The 26210-nt window shown below is 39.1% G+C and overlaps 1 protein-coding gene and 1 long non-coding RNA gene across 9 annotated transcripts in view; one reads left to right on the forward strand and one right to left on the reverse strand.

The window, feature by feature from the left end:
* Window positions 1-26210, forward strand: part of LOC130907410 (intersectin-2) — a 59016-nt gene that overhangs the window by 10573 nt on the left and 22233 nt on the right. For 2 of the 8 annotated variants that reach the window (XM_057822443.1, XM_057822444.1), the window contains exons 2-21: window positions 267-333; window positions 8458-8553; window positions 8619-8682; window positions 8754-8920; window positions 9081-9272; window positions 11107-11206; window positions 14130-14281; window positions 14363-14426; window positions 14526-14663; window positions 14733-14839; window positions 15946-16196; window positions 16254-16403; window positions 16477-16617; window positions 16683-16770; window positions 16855-17027; window positions 22588-22668; window positions 22847-23142; window positions 25461-25632; window positions 25693-25847; window positions 25918-25969. In XM_057822443.1, the coding sequence (XP_057678426.1) occupies window positions 327-333; window positions 8458-8553; window positions 8619-8682; window positions 8754-8920; window positions 9081-9272; window positions 11107-11206; window positions 14130-14281; window positions 14363-14426; window positions 14526-14663; window positions 14733-14839; window positions 15946-16196; window positions 16254-16403; window positions 16477-16617; window positions 16683-16770; window positions 16855-17027; window positions 22588-22668; window positions 22847-23142; window positions 25461-25632; window positions 25693-25847; window positions 25918-25969 (2646 nt within the window). In that variant the 5' untranslated portion in view covers window positions 267-326. The remainder of the gene's footprint in view (window positions 1-266; window positions 334-8457; window positions 8554-8618; window positions 8683-8753; window positions 8921-9080; window positions 9273-11106; window positions 11207-14129; window positions 14282-14362; window positions 14427-14525; window positions 14664-14732; window positions 14840-15945; window positions 16197-16253; window positions 16404-16476; window positions 16618-16682; window positions 16771-16854; window positions 17028-22587; window positions 22669-22846; window positions 23143-25460; window positions 25633-25692; window positions 25848-25917; window positions 25970-26210) is intronic. The other 6 variants (XM_057822445.1, XM_057822450.1, XM_057822446.1 and 3 more) reach the window with 4 other exon arrangements.
* Window positions 113-14824, reverse strand: LOC130907414 (uncharacterized). Its single transcript, XR_009061463.1, has 3 exons — window positions 14703-14824; window positions 11090-11212; window positions 113-318 (listed from the first exon to the last, which is right to left on the reverse strand). It is a non-coding gene; the product is annotated as an uncharacterized LOC130907414 (long non-coding RNA).

Below are 26210 nucleotides of genomic sequence, written 5' to 3' on the forward strand. Positions count from 1 at the left end.
TCCATTTTTTTCTAATCAAAACATTGACTTGTATCTATTAGTCCCGAGCCGAGTGCGTGTCGCCGGTCGTAAACGTCACCGGGGAAATCAAGACAGACGCTCGTACGCCGCTTCCCTCCAGAGCTTGGTTTTTCCTTCCCGATTTTTTTTTCCTGTCAGCTTCTTCTCTCCCCTGAAGCAAGCCAAACGTACACTCGCTCTCTCGCACGCCGCATGCTCTCGGTGTACTCACTCAGTCATGTCGCCTTCTCTCTCTCTTTCTGCAGATGTCTGCGAGCTAGCCAACCGTGCGGAGGACTCCCCTCTGGCCACCTCCACCTGCAGCCATGAACGGTAAGTAAGCAGATGGGCGATAAACAGATGACATGTAATGTGTGAACAAACTATATTGGGACTGTGGCTTTTGTGTGCAGCTGAACAGGGTCTCCCCCAGTGCTTTATAAACCTGGCGGGCCTCTAGGCTAAGAGAGTGCAGGTATAAAGGCCAAATCAATGGTCTCAGACATGTATTTTTTTCCAGCTTGACCCTATTACATTATTTAAAGGGCCGCTGCCCATTTTTTATTGGCTCGCTGTAAATTATGTAAATAAAATTGAAAATGGCCTGCATTCAATGTTCCCTTTAAACTGCGCGCATGCGCAATCACGCACTGCTTGACCATACTCTGCACACAAGAAAATCTATGCAGGGCACAAAATAAAATTCAACATAAACGTATTGTAGCGTCTCTACTACTGTCAGCGCCGCAGTAGTTTGTTAACGGACACTCCTATTGGTGTGTTCGATACAGCAATGCAACGCTCCTATTGGTGAGTTCGATAGGCAACGCGACGCTCCCGTTGGTGGTGAAAAGAGAGCTAGACTCCTGTGCTAATTTTTTGAAGCAACATTCTGTTGCTAATTATTGCAAGCGCTACAGTATTAATTAATATCTAATTTTAGAACTGATATAATCTAGTTAATTAAACCAACTGATCACCTAAGAAAATAAAGAATCACCAGGATCACTGTAAGAGCTCCAGCTGGGCCGCTAGACTAGATCAAAATTTTTACAGTTCGCCGTCACTCCTTTTGGCCCACCTTCAAGTTACAAACATTGCAAAAGACACGGAACAGGAAATACACTAAATTAAAGGCGTAACAGGAAGTTATGGTGAATTACAAAATAAAATACGTTCAGGAGGCAGAAATTAAGCTTTGATTATTTACACTCCCACCAAAATTATGCATACCAGTAACAACAAATTAATAATTTTCAACAATGAAAAAACAACATAAAAACCGCTCCAAAGCATGATGTTTCCACCACCATGCTTCACAGTGGGTATGGTGTTCTTCGGATGCAATTCAGTATTCTTTCTCCTCCAAACACGAGAACCTGTGTTTCTACCAAAAAGTTCTATTTTGGTTTCATCTGACCATAACACATTCTCCCAGTCCTCTTCTGGATCATCCAAATGTTCTCTAACGAACCGCAGACGGGCCTGGACGTGTACTTTCTTCAGCAGGGGGACACGTCTGGCAGTGCATGATTTGAGTCCCTGGCGGCGCATTGTGTTACTGATTGTAGCCTTTGTTACTGTGGTCCCAGCTCTTTGTAGGTTATTCACTAGGTCCCCCCGTGATGTTCTGGGATTTTTGCTCACCGTTCTTGTTATCATTTTGACACCACGGGGTGAGATCTTGCATGGAGCCCCAGATCGAGGGAGATTATCAGTGGTCTTGTATGTCTTCCATTTTCTACTAATTGCTCCCACAGATGATTTCTTTACACCAAGCATTTTACCTATTGCAGATTCAATCTTTCCAGCCTGGTGCAGGTCTACAATTTTGTCTCTGGTGTCCTTTGACAGCTCTTTGGTCTTGGCCATAGCGGAGTTTGGAGTGTGACTGACTGAGGTTGATAACAGGTGTCTTTTATACCGATAATGAGTTAAAACCAGTGTTGTTAATAACGGCGTTACAATATAACGGCGTTACTAACGGCGTTATTTTTTTCAGTAGTGGGTAATCTAATTAATTACTTTTCTCATCTTGGCAACGCCATTACCGTTACTGAGGACGGAAAGGCATGCGTTACTATGCGTGACTATATTGGTCAAAAAGTCTGAGGGAGACGGACTCACCGAGACGACAGAGCAGAGCAGGAGCAGGGAGGAGGCAAGAAAGTTGTGACGCCGAGCAAACGCGATGCTAGGTAGCTCCAATAATACATGTTGTAGCCGATAGCCTACAAACTACGCCCGCATGTTATGGTAGATATGGTAGACATGGTAGATATCACATGTACTGTATATAGATATAACTAGATGCAAAATGACAGACATGGCACTAAAAGCGTTAGTAGACAGCCGCCATCTTAAAGCAGTAGACTTTTTAGGACGGCTCCGTTGTAGAGAACCTTCCTAGCGAACCTAAGTAACTTTTTATCTAAAATACTTCTAAATCGGCAAAATCGTGACTTGAATCTATCTTTGAATGATGAAACAGTTTTAAAACTTTCATGTCGAAAGTAGAGAAGAGGGAACTAATGCAATAATGGGAGCAATTTTAACAACTTTTAACAGTTGATTCAGGGTAAAGGGTAAATTAGGGTAAAGAATTGGGCTCGGGCCAATTGTACCAAAAACCTTCACAAAAAACTTCACATAGTGTGGCCAATGTTTTTTTTTTTTTTTTTTAAATGATCACCAATTACTTTGCCAAGTAACTAATTACTCTTACATTCAGGTAATTGAGTTACTAACGCAATTACTTTTTGGGAGAAGTAATTTGTTAACTATAACTAATTACTTTTTTTCAGTAAGATTAACAACACTGGTTAAAACAGGTGCCATTAATACAGGTAACGAGTGGAGCCTTGTTAGACTTCGTTACACCTCGTTAGAAGTTAGACCTCTTTGACTGCCAGAAATCTTGCTTGTTTGTAGGTGGCCAAATACTTATTTTCCACTCTAATTTGGAAATCTTTAAAAATCAAACAATGTGATTTTCAGTTTTTTTTCTCCACATTTTGTCTCTCATGGTTGAGGTTTTACCCATGTTGACAATTACAGGCCTCTCTAATCTTTTCGAGTAGGAGAACTTGCACAATTGGTGGTTGACTAAATACTTATTTGCCCCACTGTATGTGGGCCAAATTAATTATATTAAAAGTAAACTAATGAAAATTGCTGCTGTAGTTTCATTTTTTTAATAAGCCATGTAAGTTGCTATGATCCAGGGTTTTGAAGAGGCGTGATACTGATGTGTGGCCCAAGGGTACACATCTGATGTTGCTCACTGTGGTCCGCTGTGTGCTCAGGGAGCTTGTGTGTCTGCTCAGACCCATGAAAAATTAGAGGGAACATTGCCTGCATTAGAAGCTTGAGTTAAGCCTACATTCTGTTGCACTTCTCAGCTTCAACACTAGATGGAGCTCTTCGCTTGAACAGTGCCTCTCAATTAACTCTGGGGTCAAAGCACGACGTGTTGAAATCAATGTAGGAAACAACTGAAATATCAGTATTATGTTTTACATGGTGTAGTGGTACATTCGCCTGACTTCGGTGCGGGCAGCGTGGAGTCCATTCCCACTCAGTGGCAGCCGGATTATGAATGCGAATTGAAGGCCGCGCGATATATGGATTTTTTTTAAAAATCGGCCATTAGCCTATACCAGGGGTGTCCAAGTCCGGTCCTCAAGAGCCCCTATCCAGCTTGTTTTCCATGTCTCCCTACTTTAACACACCTGAATCAAATGATCAGCTCATCAGCAAGAGCTGCAGGAGCCTGATGAAGATCCTGATTATTTGATTCAGGTGTGTTAGAAGAGGGAGACATGGAAATCAAGCTGGATAGGGGTTCTCAAGGACTGGACTTGGGCACCCCTGGCCTATACAGTGCTGGCCAAAAGTATTGGCTCCCCTGCAATTCTGTCAGATAATGCTCAATTTCTCCTAGAAAATGATTGCAATTACAAAGGCTTTGGTAGTAATATCTTCATTTAAAGAGAATGAAAACATTTTTAAAATCATGATCATTTTACACAAAACTCCAAAAATGGGCCGGACAAAAGTATTGGCACCCTCAGCCTAATACTTGGTAGCACAACCTTTAGACAAAATAACTTCGAACAACCGCTTCCGGTGTCTATCACTGAGTTTCTTACAATGCTCTGCTGGAATTTTAGACCATTCTTCTTTGGCCAACTGTTCCAGGTCTCTGAGATTTGAAGGGTGCCATTTTCAGATCTCTCCACAAGTGTTCTATGGGATTCATTGCTAGCCACTTTAGAAGTCTGCAGTGCTTTCTCTCAAACCATTTTCTAGTGCTATCTGAAGTTTTGGATCACCCATGACCTCTGAAGGAAACCCAGCTTTCTCACACTGGGCCCTACATTATGCTGCAAAATTTGTTGGTAGTCTTCATACTTCATAATGCCATGCACGCGGTCAAGCAGTCCAGTGCCAGAGGCAGCAAAGCAACCCCAAAATATCAGGAAACTCCACCATGTTTGACTGTGGGGACCGTGTTCGTTTCTTTGAAGGCCTCCTTTTTTCCCTGTAAACTTTATGTTGATGCCTTTACCCAAAAAGCTCTACTTTTGTCTCATCTGACCAGCGAACATTCTTCCAAAACGTTTTGGGCTTTCTCAGGTAAGTTTTGGCAAACTACAGCCTGACTTTTTTATGTCTCTGGGTCGGAAGTGGGGTGTTCCTGGGTATTCTACCATGGAGTCCCTTTTGATTCAGATGACAACGGATAGTGAGGATTGACACTGTCGTACCCTCGGACTGCGGGACAGCTTGAACTTGTTCGGATGTTAGTCGAGGTTCTTTATTCACCATCCGCAAAATCTCGTTGAAATCTCTCGTCAATTTTTCTTTTCCGTCCACATCTGGGGAGGTTCACCACAGTGGATGACACTGCGCATGGTAGACACAGGAACATTTAGGTCTTTGGAGATGAACTTGTACAGCCTTGAGATTGCCCATGCTTCCTCACAATTTTGTTTCTCAAGTCTTCAGACAGTTCTTTGGTCTTCTTTCTTTGGTACACACAAGGACAGAGGTTGAGTCAACTTTAATCCATTTTAACTGGCTGCAAGTGTGATTTAGTTATGTGCCACATGTAAGTACTAGCTGCTGTTAATTACACAAATTAGAGAAGCGTCACATGATTTTTCAAAGGGTGCCGATTCATTTGTCTGGCCCATTTTTGGCCCAGTTTTGTGTAAAATGGTCATGATTTGATTTTTTTTTCCCATTCTCTTTTGTGTTTTTTCATTGCAAGCAAAAGAAATGAAGATATTACTACCAAAGCATTTGTAATTGCAATCATTTTCTGGGAGGAATTGAGCAGTATCTGACAGAATTGCAGGGGTGCCAATACTTTTGGCCAGCCCTGTACATGGTGTTGTGGTATATTCTCCTGATTTTGGTGCAAGCAGCGTGGGATTGATTCTGACTCAGTGAGTTAGGGTAAGGGGCAAATGGTTGTCTCTCTCTGTGTGTGTGCCCTACAACTGACTGGCGACCAGTTTAGGGTATCGTCTGCCTTTCACCCTAAATCAGCTGGGATTAGCTCCAGCAACCCACATTCTGACAAGGATAAGTGGTATGGGAAATACCGTTTTACATTAATAAATTTGTATTAGAAAAAAAATAATGTGAAATTGAGCCATCTCAGTTGTTTTTTGGATGCATTTTGCTGTCGATGGACATTTTTTCTTTGTTCTGCAGTTTCTTTCTAACCTAGCGTGCCAGATTGATTGTTCCATCCAATCAATCAATCAAATTGAGACCTAATTTATGCAAGGAACCTTCTCAAAAATATATGACTGCTGATTGGATGATGGCTTTTCTGGTCACACTCGTGAAAACAAAGCTTTTAGTGAATTTTTTTTTTTTTTTATGCTTTTCTTTTAATGAGACAAAACTTGAGAAATTGAATTATCTACAAGAACTGCTTCTTGGTCCCGCCTCTTTCTACTGATTGGCTCCAACATCAGATGACCAGGGAAGTGCTTGGAAGGTTTTTATTTATTTATTTTTTATTAACAAACAACAACAAACATTACAACATAAGTGGCATGGTACAATGTTAAACAACTTTAAAAGTAACAGACAAGCCTACAGAATAATCATGAATACTATATCAGAAATTACAATCACATATAACTGCAAAATTAAAAGAGAAATGGAGGAAAGAAAAAAAAGATATGAAATAAATAGGGCTGTCAAAATTATCGTGTTAACGGGCGGTAATTAATTTTTTAAATTAATCACGGTAAAATATTTGACGTATTTAACGCACATGCCCCGCTCAAACAGATTAACATGACAGATACAGTGTCATGTCCATTTGTTATTTGTGTTTTTGGGTGTTTTGTCGCTCTCTGCTGGCGCTTGGGTGCGACTGATTTTATGGGTTTCAGCACCATGAGCATTGTGTAATTATTGACATCAACAATGGTGAGCATTAGAGGTGTGCAAAATTTCCGATTCTTAGATTATTCGCGATTCGGCCGTGGAAGATTCGAGAAGGATTCACAAACATCCAAATTCCGATTATTGAAATATGCCAAGTAAAGCGGAAGTACAACACACTCAGCGCGCCGCGCGTTCTTCGGGGCGCAATGAGCAAGAACGCAGCGAAAGTAGCTAAACATCATGCTTCTCATTACCCGGCCCCTCGGGTAATGCCAATGCTCAACTCACGGCTCTAGCTCAACTCATGCCACGAGATAAAAAAACACAACAACATACCTGACTGCTGCCGAATAGCTGCTACAAAGTACGTCATCCACATAATGTGACGGTAGATATCATTTATATAGGACTAGATGCATTAGAGATTTGGTAGCGTTGGCAGCACATCTACAAAAAGCTAGATGCGGGCATTAGTAAACGGCCGCCATCTTAAAGCAGTATACTTCCCTGCAAGGCTGTTGTAGCGAACCTTCCAAGCAAACCTAATTAACTTTTTATCTAAAATACTCCTAAATCGGTAAAATATTGACTTGAATCTATCTTTAAAATAGTTTTAAAACTTTCACATGTCGAAAGTAGACAAAAGGGAAATTATGGAATAACGGGAGCAATTTTAACAACTTTAACGGTTGATTCACAACATTAAATTAATTGAATGTAGTTTAAAGCTGCTGTTACAGAATGGGGACTGGAGTTTTTTATTTACTGTTATTTTTGTATATTTGTTTACTGCTATATTATGTTAACTTGATATTGAAATAGTAGTTTGGTTTAGCCTGAGAGTATTTTTGAACAATTTTGGAACTAATGTACAAAACATTCAATTTAAAAAAAAAAAAAAAAAAAAAAAAGGAGGGTGGGGGTGCATCAATAATCGTTTTAGAATCGAATCTGAGCCTCTGAATTGTAATCGAATCGTTAGGTGCCCAAAGATTCCCAGCTCTAGTGAGCATACTAGTTTATTTTTTGTTTGAAAATTTTACAAATTTTATTAAAATGAAAATATTAAGAGGGGTTTTAATATAAAATTTCTATAACTCGTACTAACATTCATCTTTTAAGAACTACAAGTCTTTCTATCCATGGATCGCTTTAACAGAATGTTAATAATGTTAATGCCATCTTGTTGATTTACTGTTATAATAAACAAATACAGTACTTATGTACCGTACAGTACTTATGTACAGTATGTTAAATATATATATCTGTCGTCTTATCTTTCCATTCCAACAATAATTTACATAAAAATATGGCATATTTTATAGACGGTTTGAATTGCGATTAATTTTTAAGCTGTGATTAACTCGATTAAAAATTTTAATCGTTTGACAGCCCTAAAAATAAATAATAGTGAAAGAAAAATTCTAGGGTCTACGAGCCAAGTCAAGCTCTTAAACAATTTTACACAGTTTTAAAGGATTTTTCCCCTTCATATATTTCAAAGAAGGCAAATAGTAACATAATTCTTTGTGAAAAATATTAAAATTAGGAATAGATTTGAAATATTTATTCTTATATATGAAAAATTTCCCAAGAATTATAATTATGTTGCAGGATGAATCAATGAATTGCTTGCAAGGCTAGTCGTTTCTTTCATGCGGAAGTGATGGCGCCACTTGCTGGTATGGAGGTGCTTCAGTCTTGTTCTAACCCTTTAAAACCTGAAAAGCTCAGTGTTGAGTAACAAAGCTCATATGCCGCTTCCCTCCGAACCGTCGGCGGGTTAAGGAGCTTTGCCGCGTCCCACTTCCTGTCCCTGCGGGGCTGTGCCAAATCCTGCACGCCAAGCGGCGCCTTCGCATCTGTCAACGCCACTTTAATTACCGTAGGTTTTGCTGACAACACTAGAAAGTGGGTCAGAAATTTACCTACTTGAAACATGTGACTAAGAAACGGGAATGTTAAAAGTAAAATGGGTGCCATCTGCTGGCAGATGTGCGATAAAGAAATTCATTTTCCAAGCTTGAAATTGCTAATATACAGGTGGATCTGGCGCGGCGTGGTCCATCAGCGCTGAGGAGCGGGGGAAGCACGATAAGCAGTTTGACAGCCTGGCCCCCGTCATGGGCTATGTCTCAGGTAGGTTGTTCTGATTTAACGGTTCGTCGCAGAATATTCGTTGACGCCGGCGCTCCTGTTGGCAGGCAAGCAAGCCCGAGGATTCTTCCTACAGTCGGGCCTGCCTCCCTCTGTCCTGGCCCAGATCTGGTGAGTCGGCACTCTCGGTTTAAACGCTCGAAGCGCACAAACGTGTCTTAAATCGGCGTCTCTCGCGGAAGGAACCTGGCCGACGCGGACGGCGACGGCAAAATGGATCGGCAGGAGTTCTCCGTGGCTATGAAGCTCATTAAGATGAAGCTGCAGGGGCGGAGTTTACCCGCCACGCTGCCGATGGGCATGAAGCAGCCTCCTCCCGCCAATGTCGGACCTTCGTCTGCACGATTTGGTAAAAAAAAAACTCAAATTTCGTCATGATTTCCAGTAAATTTCCATTAGGATTTAACCAATTAACTGTCATTGACAGCCCATTTGATCTGGAAAAATCTTTTAACTTTCCAAATTGCTCATCTGTTCATCCTAAGCCACTTTCCACATGGTCCTCACAGGGATGGGCTCTTTGCCAAACCTGTCGTTCGGCATGCCGTCGTCCATGTCCATCCTAACCCCCATCCCCGCTAACCCCGTCGTGCCAGCGGCCAGGCCCGCCATGATGCTGCCTGTCGTCGCCCCGCTGGGAAATGCCTACTTTCCTAACTACCGCCTGCAGCTCCCTGGCCCCGTGCTTCCCGTCGCCGCAGGTGAACGTGTTTCAGCGCCATCAACAGTGATGAGACGTCCAATTGGACAGCGGAGCATTTATTGATGATATTATACTTTTATACGTTTTTTTTTTTATTTAAAACCATTTTATTTTAATTTTATTAAAAACACTCTTTTGTTCATCTTTTGCTTTATTTAATACATATATATGAGAACAATTACAATTTTTACTCAATTTTGACATAGTTTTATTCTTTTACATTTATTTGTTGTTTTTAATTTGAAAAAAAAAAATAATAATCTTTTTTTTTTTTTTTTTTTTTAATAACTCATTTTGTTCCTTTTTTGTTTTATTTCTGAAATTTCAATGTATTTATACAGCCCCCCCATACACACACACAACAAAATGAAAATATTTAACTAATACAAGACTATTTAAAATTAATTTGGACCAAGTGTAATATTTATTCATTTATTTATTTTTAAATATTTAAATCTAAAGTACAAAAAAAAAAAAGGAATTAATTTTTTTTTTTTTTTTTTTAACCAGTGTTTGAATTTTAGGAAAGCACTTGTTTTGTTGTTCTTGCTTTATTTCAAATCTGAAAATATATGTATAAAAAAGAATAATTATAATTAAATTTTAAACTTCATAATAAATGTTTTGTCTTTTTTTTTTTAAATACAAAAAAAAAGATAATATATTTTTTAAAAAGAATATTGACTGTTCATTTGGACCACATCTCCCAAGTGTAATTCTTTGTCACTTAAAGCAACACTAGGTAATTTTTCAGTTTTGGAAAAAACGATAATATTTTTCTAAAATAATATTGACTGTTCATTTCGACCACATTTCCCAAGTGTAATTCTTTGTGTCTTAAAGCAACACTAGGTAACTTTTCAGTTTTGGTTGATTTTAGCGACAAATCTAAAAAAATATATCTATAAAAAGAATAATTATAATTAAATTTAAAATGTTATAATTAATGTTTTTGTCTGTTTTTAAATTAAAAAAAAAAAATATATATATATATATATATATATATATATATATTTTTTTTTTTTTTTTAAAAGAATATTGACTTAATTTGGACCAACTTTCCCAAGTGTAATTCTTTGTCACTTAAAGCAACACTAGGTAACTTTTCAGTTTTGGTTGATTTTAGCGACAAATCTAAAAAAATATATCTATAAAAAGAATAATTATAATTAAATTTAAAATGTTATAATTAATGTTTTTGTCATTTTTTAAAATTAAAAAAAAAAATATATATATATATACATACATATATATATATATATATATATATATATATATTTTTTTTTTTTTTTTTTTTAAAGAATATTGACTTAATTTGGACCAACTTTCCCAAGTGTAATTCTTTGTCACTTAAAGCAACACTAGGTAACTTTTCAGTTTTGGTTGATTTTAGCGATGCAGGTGGACAAAAGCGGTAGTTTTTTTGCCTTAAGGAAGACTGCGTTTCCCATGAGGACAAGCACACAGTGTCGTAAAATGACATTTCGGTTTCCAGTGGCTGTTTGAAGTATGAATAGTAATGAGTTAATGAATCCAATTGTAGCTATGCCTATGACGATGTTGATCATAAGAAACATTTGATTTTGTACTACTCGAAGTTAATTAGTGCAGGTGAAAGCGATAGACTCCCTCAAGAACTAAAAGAAGTGTCATTCAACTTGTCGTCAGTTGACATATCGTCAAAAATGTTATGAAAATATTTTAAAATGGTTGAAAAGTTACCTAGTGTTGTTTTAATACATTTTTGTGTATAAAAAGTGTACTTTTTGGGGCTATTTCATCCTTTAGATTTATTATTTTGGTCAAAAAGTCTACCATTTTTTCCCCCGCAGGCCTTCCTCTGTCAGGTTTTTCCTCCCCGCTGACATTTTCTCCGCCCGGCAGCGGCGGCGTGTCTCAAGCCAACTCCCTCGTGGACCTTGGCTCCAGCAGGTGAGCCTGCCAACGAATGCGTCGTTAATGTCTTACCACAACCAAAGTCGTGTGATGAGGACCGATTGAACGCTGTGATAACCGAGCAGAACAGGAAGTACTTTTTCCTAAATCAGATGACATGCCAGGAAGTTCCCAGTTCCCTGAAATTCCCATGTTCAGGACATTTAACATACCAGGCTGATTAGTTGACAGCAATGCTGGGCAATAAGGAAAAAAACCATCACTCATTGGCTGCCATTGACGGCACTTAACGTCCAATTTATTTTGACAGGGAGGGGTGGATGAACGTAATATGGTGTTAAAGAGGACAGGAGTGAAGTTTTTTTTAACAATAGTATGTAATATTACTCTTGGTAGATATGTGTGTGTGTTTTAAGAGAACAGGTTGGGTCTTGTATCTGATTTCACTGTTTTTGTATTCAGTGTTCACCTCGCGGTAAGATGTTCGAACAAGTACTAGGAATGTGCCTACGACTCACATAGATGAGAATAGAACCTTTATTGTCATTGTAACACGTACAACGAAATTAAACCAGTTGGTGCAAAAATAATTCAAATCATAAAGTAGCTAATATACAGTACCAATATACCAAGTTGTTAGTGGTTGTTTTTTTGGGGGGTAAAAAAAAACCAACAAAAATATACATATTTTGAGCCTGTATCTCTGTGTTCAAGATCATCCCTGCAGCTATCGAATATTTTAGTAGTCGATGATTTGATGGACTAGTTAGTTCGAATAATCGAGTAATCGGACAAGGAACATGAAAAATTAAAATACCTGAGCTGAGCCTCAAACGGTATAAATTTTTTTTCAAAAATTAGGATCAATGTACAACAAAACAACAATTGGCTAATATACGTAGAAAACATCCGCTAGCTTAAATGCTAAAAAATGCTCTTAACAAATGTTTCAGACACATATTCCCACAAAAAACGGCTAAATATACCTATAAACTAAATTATGAATGCATTAAAAAACATGAGCTCAAACAAAAACTTAGCTTACGTTGCTCTTAAATGGGAGCTGTTAGATTCTGCCATGTGAAAAGAGGCAGACCAGAAGGCAGTGTATCCACCCTAATCAATAAAACTAAATGCAAACACTTTCAAAATAAACCATTACAACGGCACTTTAATTAAACGAATACTCAAAGCAACAATATTTAATTTGAATTTTTTTTTTCTAATCGTATACTCGAGTTAATCGATTAATCGTTGCAACATTAATCCCTTTATTCGTTCTTGAGTTATCATCAAGCTTGCAGGGATATGAAACGGAAGAGGCAATTAACTTTTTTGGGTCATTAGGTTAAAGGTCATAGAGGTCAGAAAAGACATTTAATTATAATAACTAGAGAGGTCCGATCACGTCATTTTCAAAGTATCGGAATCGGCAAAAAAATATTGGCCATGCTTTTTTAAATATATATATATATATATATATATATATATATATATATATATATATATATATATATATATATATATATATATATATTTTTTTTTTTTTTTTTTTTAATTAAATCGTTTTCCAATTGTATTTATTGTTACAGACATAATATGCTACACTCATCCAGAGTCTTCAGTTTAGGCTTAAGGTAGGGTTATCAAATTTATCCCGATAACGGCGGTAATTAATTTTTAAAAAATGTATCACGTTAAATATTTAACGCAATGCATGCGTTACACGACCTACTCACGCATTGTCGCGCTCAACCTGTAATGGCGCCGTTTTACCCATTTAGAGAGATAAAAGGCAGCGGTTAATGAGTAGAGTGAATTTTGGCAGCCTTTGGAGCCTTTTTTTAATAGGCTAAAGCCTTACAATCCCTCTCCCTACGATTAGAAATATCATGGGAAGCAATGTGGGGAAGCAAGGTAGCAATTGATCTTTTTCTTAACACCTTAGGTTAATTTCCAACGCAGGGAAGATATGTCAATTGGTAGCACTACACACAGTCATGGTTCCACTTCCCATCATGCATTTGGGTTGAATGGCTGCACTATCATTTACTGAAAGCTCAACAAATACACAAGATGGCAATATTTAGTCACAATATACAAAGTCACAAGTCTTTCTATCCGTGGATCCCTCTCACAGAAAGAATGTTAATAATGTTAATGCCATCTTGAGGATTTATTGTCATAATAAACAAATACAGTACTTATGTACTGTATGTTGAATGTATATATTTGTCCGAGTTTTATTCATTTTTTTCTTAATGCATTGCCAAAATGCATATGATCGGGAAAAATTATCGGGAATGATTGGAATTCAATCGGGAGCAAAAAAAAAGCAGTCGGATTGGGAAATATTGGGATCGGCAGATACTCAAACGATCGGGATCGGATCGGGAGCAAAAAAAACATGATCGGAACAACCCTAATAATAACAATAGTGGTACAATTGAACTCATTAGCAACCAATAACGGTGCTATACATCCAATCCATTTGAACTCCCAGTGAGATAAGATGAGCATTCACAGCCAGTTTGCCCAGTGGAAAATGAAATGGACATTTATCGTTATCAATGGCAAGCAATGAGTTAATAATGGATTAACATATTTAACTCAAATTTTCTGGGTAGGTGATACTATTTGTCAATGGTGATGCTATTTGTCAATGGCACTGAAACATAAGTCAGTCCTCCCAGTTGTTATAAACGGGACATTTATCCTTGTCAATGGCAGGCACTGAGTTAATCACGGATTAAGTCATTACCTACGTACGAGATGATATGACAAGAGAAAGGCTCAAAGGTCACAGAGGTCAGATGCTTTGGTGATGCTATGGTGATGCTTTGAATTTTGTGTTTGAATTTTATTTCTCAATGGAATACTTCTGTAGTTTGAAGCAGTTTTCAATTTTAAAGATGTATATTTTGTTAAGTTTGTCTTCGTCTTGTGTCATTTTATTTAGCTCCAATTCGTCCTCCACCACATCTCTAGCTAGCAACTCGCCCAAAATGGCGGCGGGGGGCTCCAACGACTGGGCCGTGCCCCAAGCGTCCAGACTCAAGTACCGGCAGCAGTTCAACACGCTGGATAAGCTCATGAGTGGCTACTTGTCGGGTAAGGCTAAACCAACTGAATTTCTGCATGACTGATTGGTTACCAAAAAAAAACAGTTTTTTAAAAATCTTTTTTTTATAGGAGCTCAAGTAAGGAACGCACTGATTGCATCCAACCTAACGCAGACTCAGTTAGCTACAATCTGGTGAGTTCAGCATTAATCACATGGATTCCTAACCAATGGGCGCCCTCTAGCGGGCTTCAAAATAATTAACTCTTTAAACTCAATGGCTCAATTGTGAAGGAACCTGGCCGACGTGGACAAGGACGGCCAGCTGCGGGCCGACGAGTTCATACTGGCCATGCATCTGGTGGACACGGCCAAGACGGGCCGCCCGCTCCCGCTGAGCTTGCCCCAAGACCTCGTACCGCCTCAAATGAGGTACCGTTTGAACCAAAAGCGAAGTACGCTGGCGCTTACTGTTTTCTGACGTGAAACCGTGTGCTGCAGAGGAGGCGGCAAGTGCAATGAGCTCGTCAATGGAGGAGGACCTTATGGAAGCTCTTCTTTGTTGGACACGCTGGAGATAGAACCTATCCTGAAGAACAAAAGCAGTGGTATTTGTGGACAGTCACAAAACATTAGTATAGTTGGCTAATCAGCAAATATCTTATATTAATATAGATAATCTGCTTTCATCAACCACTACTGAAATCAGGGAATATTTACTGTTTTTTGTTGTTGTTTTTTTGTTTTTGTTTTTTGATTGGGGGCTTTAATATTTCAAAACTTTTTAAAGATGTTTAAAAAATATTAATGAAAATAACTAAAAAATTAAATTTAAGAAAAATATAATAATTAATAAGGAATATTTAATAGTTTAACTAAAAAATTTAAGATATTTTAATCTCTTTTTTCAAAATACTGTACATTTAAAAAAAACTCAGACTGTATCATTAAGGATTTTTTTTTTTTTTGCACTTTTTAAATTAATTTATTATCATATATTATAATAATTTATTATTATCATTATCAGGGAATATTTATGTTTCATTATTTTTGGGGTGCTTTTTTAAATGTGAAAATACTTTTTTTTTTTTTTTTTGAAAAATGTAAAAATATTAACATAATAACTCAAAATAAATTTAAGAAAAATATAATAAAAAGGAATATTTACTACTTTTTTTTTAATGAAAAAATGAGAAAATATGAAGAAAATAGCAAGGCTTTCCTCCCCCCCCCCAAAAAAAACACATTTTAAAAGAAAAAGAATGTTTCATTAAGAATATTGTCTTTTTTGCACATTTTTAATTTAAAAATAGACTTTCTTCATTAGAAAAAAAAATCAAGTTTTTCTGAAAAATAAGGTTATGAAACACTTTAACTTGTCGTGTCATTGTCATATAGATTAATATTTCATGGATGTGGCAATAAACTAAAAATAAGTGTTATTTTACGAGCAAAACATTCATCGTTTCCTTTCATAATCAATTAGTTGTCGATTCGTGGTCCGTCACATAACAGAACGCCAATGGCGGAATGCGACACAGTACTTTGTTACTGTACTTAATGAGCATACGACAGGAGACAAATCTTCTCAAGTAAAAAGTATTGCATGGTTAAAGTACTCGAAGAAGTAAATTTTTCTCAAAATGTTACTCAAGTAAATGTAAAACGTTACTACCCACCTCTGGCTAACATATACCTTGTGTCTTCTCCCCAGTGTCCTACGAGGACAAACTGAAGGAAAACTTTGCGCGAGGAAGTGCCGAACTGGAGAAGCGGAGGCAAGCCCTGGAGGAGCAGCAGAGAAAGGAGCGAGAGCGCCGAGCGCGCCAAGAGCGGGAGGACAGGGAGCGGCGCGAGAGAGAGGCCCGCGAAGCCGAGCAGCGCCGCCGGCTGGAAGAGGAACGTCGCCGGGAGCTGGAGCGCCAACGTGAAGAAGAGAGACGCAAGGAGACGGAGAGGATGGAGGTGAGCGTGAACACAGCGCAAAACTGACTTTCAATGAACCCCATGCGTTGGTTTCAGGCCGCCAAGCAAGAGCTGGAGCGCCAGCGTCGGGAGCAGTGGGAGCGGGAACGCAGGGAGGAGCTGAGCGGTACCCGCGAGGCCGAGCGCCGAGAACTCGCTCGCCTCCGGGCCAAGAAGAAGAGTCTGGAGTTGGAGCTGGAAGCCGCGGTGAGAGCCACGGACAGGCTGCGTTTCCAATCGGGAGGCACGACGTGACAGCGATTTTTCGTCCGTCTGGCAGGGCGACCGCCACAAGCAGATCTCGGACCGTCTACGCGATGCGCAAAGCAAGAGACGACTCCGGAAGGCCGAGGTGGAACTGGTCAATCAGAAGAGAGATGCGCGCAACGTGGAGATCGACGCGCTTCAGCTTCAGTTGGAGGTGGGAGCATTTACGCACGTGCCATTACTTTAACACGAGTTGCCATTTTTTAATGTGTGTTGAAGGACTGGCAGAGCAAGCTCTCCTTGCTGCTTCCTGAGCAACAGAAACTAACCGAGAAACTAAGGAACATGAAGCTGGAGAAAATTTTACGTGAGTATCCTGAAGCGGGTGAGACGCAAAACTAGCGCCGCCACGATTACCGATACTAGAGCAATTAGTCGCTGTTTGTGGCAGCCCTCCTACCTGTAACGCAAAGCTCCCCTGCAGCGGTGACATTGGCCTCCCTGAGCGCCGCAGTGACCGATAAAGGTGTCACCTGCCGCAAGCTAAAGGAGCAACTGGACGCCCTGCAGAAGGAAAGCACGGACAAGCTGACGCAGATGGAACAATATAACAAAGAACTTAAGGTGATTTAGGAGCATTCTCTGTTGATTTTGGGGCATTTTCGCATCACTTCCTGTTGATTTAGGATCTGTTTTGGTTTCGGGGCAATAGACCCTACTCACATGACGTCACAACCACGCCTCCGTGCCATATTGTCCGTCTACTCGTCGTGTTAATGCATTACCGCGACGTAAATTCCTCCTATTGTGGCGTGTTTTTCTGCTCGTTAACATTAATAATCAAAATGGTGAAGGTGTGTGGCGGTTGGTTGCAATAACAGAGAAGATAGACGGAGAGACTTGAAGTTCTACAGTATTCCGAGAGACCCGGAGAGGAGAGCGAGATGGACTGCTGCAATTCGACGAGAAAACTGGGCTCCAAACGATTACCACGGATTATGTAGTAGACATTTTATATCTGGTAAGATGCATTTAATATATATTTTGAGGGTTTTGGGCTGACAACCACAATTAAGATCATTGCGAGGCTAATCGCCGACAACATACAGTTTCAAATTCAAGATGCTTATTTCTTCCACCATCATTACATTTTGAATAATATTTAGCTGGTACCAAGTGAAAGAAGCTGGCCTCGTCTACGGATTATCAGTTAAACAGGTGTGTCCAAACCTTTTGCAAAGGGGGCCACGTTTGGTGTGGTAAAAATTAGAGGTGTGCAAAATTTCCGATTCTTAGATTATTCGCGATTCGGCCGTGGAAGATTCGAGAACGATTCACAAACATCCAAATTCCAATTATTGAAATATGCCAAGTAAAGCGGAAGAACAACACACTCAGCGCGCCGCACGTTCTTCGGGGCGCAACGAGGAAGAACGCAGCGAGAGTAGCTAAACATCATGCTTCTCATTACCCGGCCCCTCGGGTAATGCCAATGCTCAACTCACGGCTCTAGCTCAACTCATGCCACGAGATAAAAAAACACAGCAACATACCTGACTGCTGCCGAAAAGCGGCTACAAAGTACGTCATCCACATGTTACGGTAGATATCATTTTTATAGGACTAGATGCATTAGAGATTTGGTAGCGTTGGCAGCACATCTACAAAAAGCTAGATGCGGGCGTTAGTAAACGGCCGCCATCTTAAAGCAGTACACTTCCCTGACAGGCTGTTGTAGCGAACCTTCCAAGCAAACCTAATTAACTTTTTATCTAAAATACTCCTAAATCGGTAAAATATTGACTTGATTCTATCTTTAAAATAGTTTTAAAACTTTCACATGTCGAAAGTAGACAAAAGGGAAATTATGGAATAACGGGAGCAATTTTAACAACTTTAACGGTTGATTCACAACATTAAATTAATTGAATTAAAGCTGCTGTTACAGAATGGGGACTGGAGTTTTTTATTTACTGTTATTTTTGTATATTTGTTTACTGCTATATTATGTTAACTTGATACTGAAATAGTAGTTTGGTTTAGCCTGAGAGTATTTTTGAACAATTTTGGAACTAATGTACAAAACATTTAATTTAAAAAAAAAAAAAAAAAAAAAAAAGGAGGGTGGGGGTGCATCAATAATCGTTTTATAATCGAATCGGAGCCTCTGAATCGTAATCGAATCGTTAGGTGCCCAAAGACTCCCAGCTCTAGTAAAAATGCGGGGGGCTACCTTGGCTGATTTACATAGAACAATATATTTAAACAAATTTTAGCAAGCCCTTCTGTGTGTCACATTTGCTTTATTATTTTTTTTAATTCATAATTTCAACAGTCTCGTCTTTGTGGCTTTCTCTTTCGACACTCGGACTCTTGCGAAATACTGCTGCTGTGAAATTAAATTAGCTTCAAATTGCTATAATTTCACGCTGCATATCTTCCCTGTAATGTTGTCGTACATGTCAGCGTGTCTTGTTTAGTAATATTGCATCACATTGAACTCTTTGAAAACAGCGACTGTCTCTTTGCAAATGAGGCAGACACAGTTGTTGCGTGTTTTATTGAAGAAATAGTCCAATATCCACCTATCCTTGAAGCGTCGGCCATCGCAGTCAACTTTTTTTGGGGGGGGGATTGTCGCCATTTTAGAAATCACACAGGGTAATGTTGCTTAGAGTGCTGCTCTTAAAGTTTTTCAAACTTTCATGAGAATAGGCTGATTTTGTGTGGACAAGATAGTTGTAGATATCAGGGTAGCAGATGTCAGGCAGAGAGGGCGAAGACAGCGGGTCGAAAAATATCGATTTAGGCATCAAATATGGATCTGGCGAATGGATAGACTGAAGCTTTTCCACATAACGCCTTTTATGCAACGCATCCAATGAGTTTGCAGCGTCTGAAAGCACCGGGGCTTCCATGAATTGCTCTATAAACTGAACGACTAATTGAAACCATTGAGAATAGGGCTAAACAGAGACGGACAATATGGCGGCCGGATACAGCGACACTTCATTCTGTGACGTTGGTGAGTAGGGTCTATATCAGGTCACTTTCTGTCAAGGGTCTAGGTTTGGTCTCAATATTGGTAGGGACGATATAACAGCACAAACTGCATGTACCGTATTTTTCGGACTATAAGTCACAGTTTTTTCATAGTTTGACTGGGGATGCGACTTAGGCTAGGTTCATACTACAGGTCTTAATGCACAAATCCGATTTTTTGTCATATGTGTTTTTTTGTTCAGAATGCCTTTGTCCATTGAGACCATTCAAGTATTACGCATGCGCACTAATTCGCAGTCCGACACGCGCTGAGCAAGAGGACCCGCATGCGCAAAAGCATCAAAACAAATGACCACACATGCTGGCTGTCATCCGTCATTCCAGGGATATCATATTTTGCTTTTTAAAAAGAGGACACAAATAACAGACATAAATAATCCCGGTTTAGGCTTATGTTCAAAGTAAATGGATTAGTGCTGCAACGATTAATCGATTAACTCGAGTATTCGATTAGAAAAAAAGTTTCGAATTAAATTTTGCTGCCTCGAGTATTCGTTTAGTTAAAGTGGGGTTGTAATGGTTTATTTTGAAAGTGTTTGCATTGAGTTTTATTGATTTGGGCTCCTCCACTGCCCTCTAGTCTGCATGATTTCACATGGCTGAATCCAGCTGCCCCATGTTAAGACCGACATAAGCTAAATTTTTGTTTGAACTAATGTTTTTTAATGCATTCATAATTTAGTTTATAGGTATATTCAGCCATTTTCTGTGGAAAAATGTCTGAACCATTTGTCAAGAGCATTGCACAAAAAAGTTAGCATTTTATAGCATTTAAGCTAGCATACTTTTGCTGTGTAAATTAGCCAATTGTTCTTTTGTTGTACATAAATCCTTATTTATTTTTTTATACTGTTTCAGGCTCAGCTCAAGTATTTTAACTTTTCATGTTCCTTATCCGATTACTCGATTATTCGAACTTACTAAAATAATCAATAGCTGCAGGTCTAATATGGATCGATAGCATGCACGCACTGTCCGGGCAGTTTGCCCCGACTCGGCCGTGTAAGCAATGTTGAAATATTGCTTATATGGAGCAGACAGAAAACCGATCATTCTCAGGCTTATCCTCAACCCATTTTTATTTTTTTAATGACTGTTGTCAAGTCCGACCCTTCCTAAAAAGCCGTGTTCAAGGCAAGCTCGGCGCTAATGACGCACAGCTGCACCGCTACCGTAGCATTTCTCTCGCTTTTTGATGACGTAATTGCTGCATGAATTCCGATTTGAGAGACTGGACAGTACAGACAGCCGCGACAGTCTGGAAAAATGTGGCCCAGATCGGATTTGAACCACATACGAAAGTGACCCAGATCAGATTTGAAATGGTCCAGTTGTATGCGACTTGTCACGTTCTTCAGACTGTCAAGTTAATGCCTCACTTGAGTCGGAAAAACACGAAAAAATCGGATTCGTGCATTAAGACCTGTAGTATGAACGTAGCCTTATACTCTGGAGTGTCTTATGTGTGAAATTATTAACACATTATTATATCATTTCACATGTTATTTTGGTGTTTTGGAGTGGCACTGATGGTTTGGTAAACTTGTTACCATGTTCCTTATGCAATAGCTATCTGAAAAACTCTTAACAGCTATGGCCATGTTAACGTACCAGCCACGTTCGCATTTCGTTGTTCATGCATCATGTAACATTATCATACTGTACACTTATTTAGCATGTTGTTCTCTATTGTATCTATTTTAAATTGCCTTTCAAGATGACGTATCTGTTCTATGTGTTGGATTTTATCAAGTACATTTCACTCCAAAATGCAACTTATACTCCGGTGCGACTTATACTGTATATGTTTTTTTCGTCTTCGTTGGGCATTTTATGGCTCATGCGACTTATACTCAGGTGCGACTTGTAGTCCGAAAAATACAGTATACAGTGGTACCTCTACATACGATCGCTTCGACACACGAACTTTTCGACATGCGACATAAAATTTGACTCGCCATTTGTTTCTACATCCGACGACATGCTCGAAATACGACGACAATGGCAGCACCGCAGACAAATGCACGGCGGATTTTCTTGTGTGACAAATCAACACTGGTTTCAGAAAAGGCTGGTACAGGTGGTGAAACAAGGAAAAAGTTGACGCTTACCTTCTAAATGAAGATGCAAATGACAGAAAAATATGAGCGTAGGGTGGGCATCCGTGAAATGGCTCAACAATACATCTCCACGGTCCTCCTCCGACCATCGTTCGCCAGTCTTTATAAGTTAAGCTGACAATTCTTATTGTGGTAACATCTCCAGAGAAATCGCCAACTTCGCCACGTTTTTATCATTTATTTCACAACTTATTCAAAACAAAAACACCTTCTGTCTGCCGCAATTGACGGTGTTCTCAAGTAAACATTCAAAGTGAAAGTGAAACTCAAGCTCACCGGTCTGTCTCTGGCACGTCAGCCCCGCGGTGCGTTCAGGGTCAGCAAAAAACTTCCGCCACATTAGAACCCGATTCGTTACATTAATACAGGAATTATTATTATTATTATTATTATTCCGATTTTGATTTATAATTTATTTGTTTTGCTATGTGTAATTGCCATTTGTAATAGTACCAGCAGTATTTTTTAAGGATTTAGTGAAGGTTTTTGGGCTGTGGAACGAATTAATGGAATTATAATGTATTCCTATGGGAAAATCCTGCTCGACATACGACCATTTCGACTTACAAACAAGGTCCTGGAACGGATTAACTTCGTATGTAGAGGTACCACTGTACTTTAATTTCTGAGTACCAAGAGATCGGAGTTCGACGTCAAGAGTTTTAAAGCATTGAAACATTACAAAAGTACAATACTAGCGTACTTTTGCCAAAAACTGGCTGATCACTTTTATGTGCCTCGCTTTTCAGAATTTCTTTTGATTGTGTGAATTATGAAAATTTGTCAAAAACTGTTGGACAAGTAGCGTTTTGGGAAAAAAAATTGCCATTGGGAATGAATGAGGATTTTTTTTTTGGGTCCCACCCAAAAAAGTTTTGTGTGGAGTATATCTGCTTTTTAACTCCTCTTTTCTCTCCTTTTCCTTTTTAATCCCGCTACCTGGATGCCTTCTATCCTTTTTCAATCTCGCCTGCTTACCTCCATGTTATCCTCCCTGTCAGCTGGAGGACATGGACGACTGTCTCCTGCGTGCGCTTTTGTCCCTGCTGGCCTGTCTCAGCCAACTCTTTCTCCTCCTCAAGGTTCTCTTTTCATCAGTGTTAACAATTCATTTTCTCCTTCTCATCGTTCACGATGCCCTTAAAGGTTAAAAAATCGGGGTAAAGTGTTTTGTATGTTATCTGGGTACGTATCAGATCACACGCGGTGGCCGCTCTTGTGCGTCCTTATGACAGTTATGATGTTGCGCCCCCTTGTCAGGAGCTGAGAGAGAAGCAGGCCAGGCAACAGTCCGTCCTAGACGACTTGCGGCGCGTCAAGGAGGAGAAACAGCGTGAGTTGAAGAGACGCAAGGAGGAAGAAGAGGAGCGGCAAAGGAGGAACAGAATCCAGGAGGAGGAGAGGCGCAGGAAGGAGGAAGAGGAGGAACGGGAGAGACGGAGGAAGGAGGAAGAGGAGGAGCGGGAGAGACGGAGGCAAGAGGAAGAGGAGAGGGAGAGATGGAGAAAAGAAGAAGAGGAGAGGGAGAGACTGAGGAAGGAGGAAGAGGAGGCCAGGTAACTCAGTTCAGGTTTTTTACTGTTGAATGACTCTAGGCTTGACATTTTAGCTGCAAATTCAGAGAATATTTTACTAGTTTTCAGCTTCTTTGCCTTTCTTTTTACTTGAAATGAATATAGTTATGGCGGAAAACACTCGGGTGACTTGAAGTTCCACTCTGAGACCCCCAATTTGGCCAAATTTCAAAATCGTCCGATATGCATGTGTGATACATCATTGGAAAGCTTAAAATTAAAATTTAAAATTTTCTGGGGGAATGAATTTAACGAGATATTACCGCGTAGTTATCTTGTTTTGATCCAAAAACTCCATGTCGCATGTATCACTGAGTGTCAAGACACAGCTGTGAATGGCCACAGCTGGGTTTTTTGGGGATTTTATGGGTGAAACATGGTCATACAACAATGGTCGCGATGCAGAAATCGCAGACATCAAGGAGTGGTCGAGATTTCCATATACTTACTCTTTTAAACGTTTTTTTTTTCTTTTCAATTTTTCTTTGTTTGGATCATTATTTATCATCTGACATATCGAGGAAAATGCAACAGTAACAAAAAAATACAATTGAGCGATAGTTATGAGGTAGGTATCTGTGACTTTTTTACAGACGCCATTTTTTTCGTTGTGACGTAATTAGTTTAAAAGTTAAAAAAATGCGAGTAAATAATTTTTTTTAAGTCGTTTTTTTTTTTTTTTTTTTAAACAAAATACTAGACATCAATTAATGATTGTAAGCTTAAAATGACAGACATTTTGAATAATGAATATGATTACTTACCTTGTTTTCATGGCTGCGTTAAAACAAAAACGGTTGCGCGACGTCTGTAAACGGGGGTTTTGAGGGTAAAACGAGCAAATTAAAAATAGTTTGGGGGCTTCATGTGCCATGAATCTGCTATGGCAGCATATAGGCATATAGTTCTATCAAACACGACAGTTGTTTTGGCTTTAAAATACAGAAGTTTCTTTTAAAGAGGAGTGCAAGAGCAGAAACTGCTTTTTCAGCCTTGTTTGTGTTTTCCGCCTTATATAAAAAATAAATATTTCGTTTTATCTGCCTAAAATATTTGCAACTAGGTCATTTTGATTAATTGCAAATATAATTATCTGCCTTATTAGAGGACAACAGGAATTAAAGAATACATTTATTTTCACTTTTTACAGTGAACTGAAATAAACTGCTGTATTTTAAGCCAAAAGAACTGTTGTGTTTGATAGAATAATATGTCTATATGCTGCCATAGCAGATTCATGGCGCGTTAAGCCCCCGAACAATTTTTAATTTGTCCGTTTTACCTTGGAGACCCCCGTTTACAGACGTCGCGCAACCGCTTTTGTTTAATCCCAGCCATAAAACGAATGTAGTTAATTATATTTATAATTCAAAATGTCAGTCGTTTTTAGCTTAGAATCATTAATTGATGTCTAATATTTCGTTTAAAACAAAACAAAACAAAAACGACTTTAAAAAATGATTCACTTGCATATTTTAAACTTTTAAACAAATTACATCACAATGAAAATGTGTCTGTAAAAAAGTCACGGATATCTACCTCATAACTATCGCCTAATTGTATTTTTTTGTTGTTGTTGTTACTGTCGCATTTTTCCAATATGCTAGATGATAATCGATCCAAACAAAGAAAAATTGGGGGGGGGAAAAGAAAAAAAAACTTTTAAAAGTGTAAATATATGAAAAAGAAAATCTCGACCACTCCTTGATGTCTGCAATTTCTGCATCGTGACCCTTGTTATATTACCATGTTTTACCCATAAAATCACCAAAAAAATCCAGCTGTGGCCATTCACAGCTGTGTCTTCACACTCAGTGATACATGCTAGATGGAGTTTTTGGATCGAAACAAGGTAAGTACGCGATAATATCTCGTTAAAGTCATGGCATCTTTAATTCTGCCGGTTTGATTTTTTTTTTTTTAAATGCCCTCCTGTTCAAAAATTTTCTTCCCCCAGAAAATTGAGATTTTAAGCTTTCCAATGATGTATCACACACGCATATCAGACAATTTTGAAAGTTGGCCAAATTGGGGGTCTCAGAGCGAAACTTCAAGTCACCTGATTGTTTTCCGCCATATATATAATTTTTGAATAAAACTTTTTTTTTGGTATCAGGACTCAGTATCGGAAGATTCTTAAAATCAGGTCTCTTGGCCTCGGGTGCAAAAACATCTCTACTGTCTATTAAAGGCTTTTAGGTGTATTATAGTGCAGAAAATGCAGTAGTAGTTTTGCATGTGCATTCAATAAACTCCTTTCAGTAATACTGTATGTAATAAGGACTTTTTTTCTGTTGCAGACGGGCAAAATTGGAGCAGGAGAGGAAGGCGAGGGAGGAGGAAGAGAAGAAAAAGAAAGCGGACGAGAAGAAAATGACAGAGGCAGTGGAGGCCAGCATTTACAAAGCGCTATACTCCTTCTCAGCTCGCAACAAGGACGAACTGAGCATCGACGCCGACTGTCTAATTGAGGTCGGCGTCTCTGTTTTCGACGCTTGCGCTGACGATAGGTGACGAACACGTTGTTTGCAGGTGGACGAGCGGACGCTGGGAGAGCCGGGCTGGCTGTGCGGGAGTTACCGTGGAAACAAGGGCTGGTTCCCTCACAGTTATGCCGAGAAGTTGACGGAAAGCACCACGCCGACGTCGGGACCGGCTTCCGGTCCTCCGTTGCTCCCCGTCGTAGTGTAAGCCTCCTACCTTGGCCACAAGATGGCAGCAAATCACTTTGGAATCACGTGTTCTTTTGCTGTTTAGAGTCCCTGATGGAGAAAGAACAGGCGATAGTGGACAGTCAGACGCATTGCAGGTAAATTGTGAAAGTGAGCCATTATGTTTCAGGCCAATCTATTTGGCCTAGGAGGTTTGGCAGCAATCATTTGATAATAGCTTGTATTGAGGACTACAGAAATGAGACTTTTTTTTTTCTTGGCTTTTTTTTTTAAAAAAAAGTTTTCAATTGAAAAAAAAAAAAAAATTCAAAATAGAAAAACAATATTTAGGGTGGTTTTTTTTTTCTTCAAAATACGCTTAAAATAAATACATTTTCA

Source organism: Corythoichthys intestinalis, chromosome 19, assembly GCF_030265065.1.
Source record: "Corythoichthys intestinalis isolate RoL2023-P3 chromosome 19, ASM3026506v1, whole genome shotgun sequence".
NCBI classification, from domain to species: domain Eukaryota; kingdom Metazoa; phylum Chordata; class Actinopteri; order Syngnathiformes; family Syngnathidae; genus Corythoichthys; species Corythoichthys intestinalis.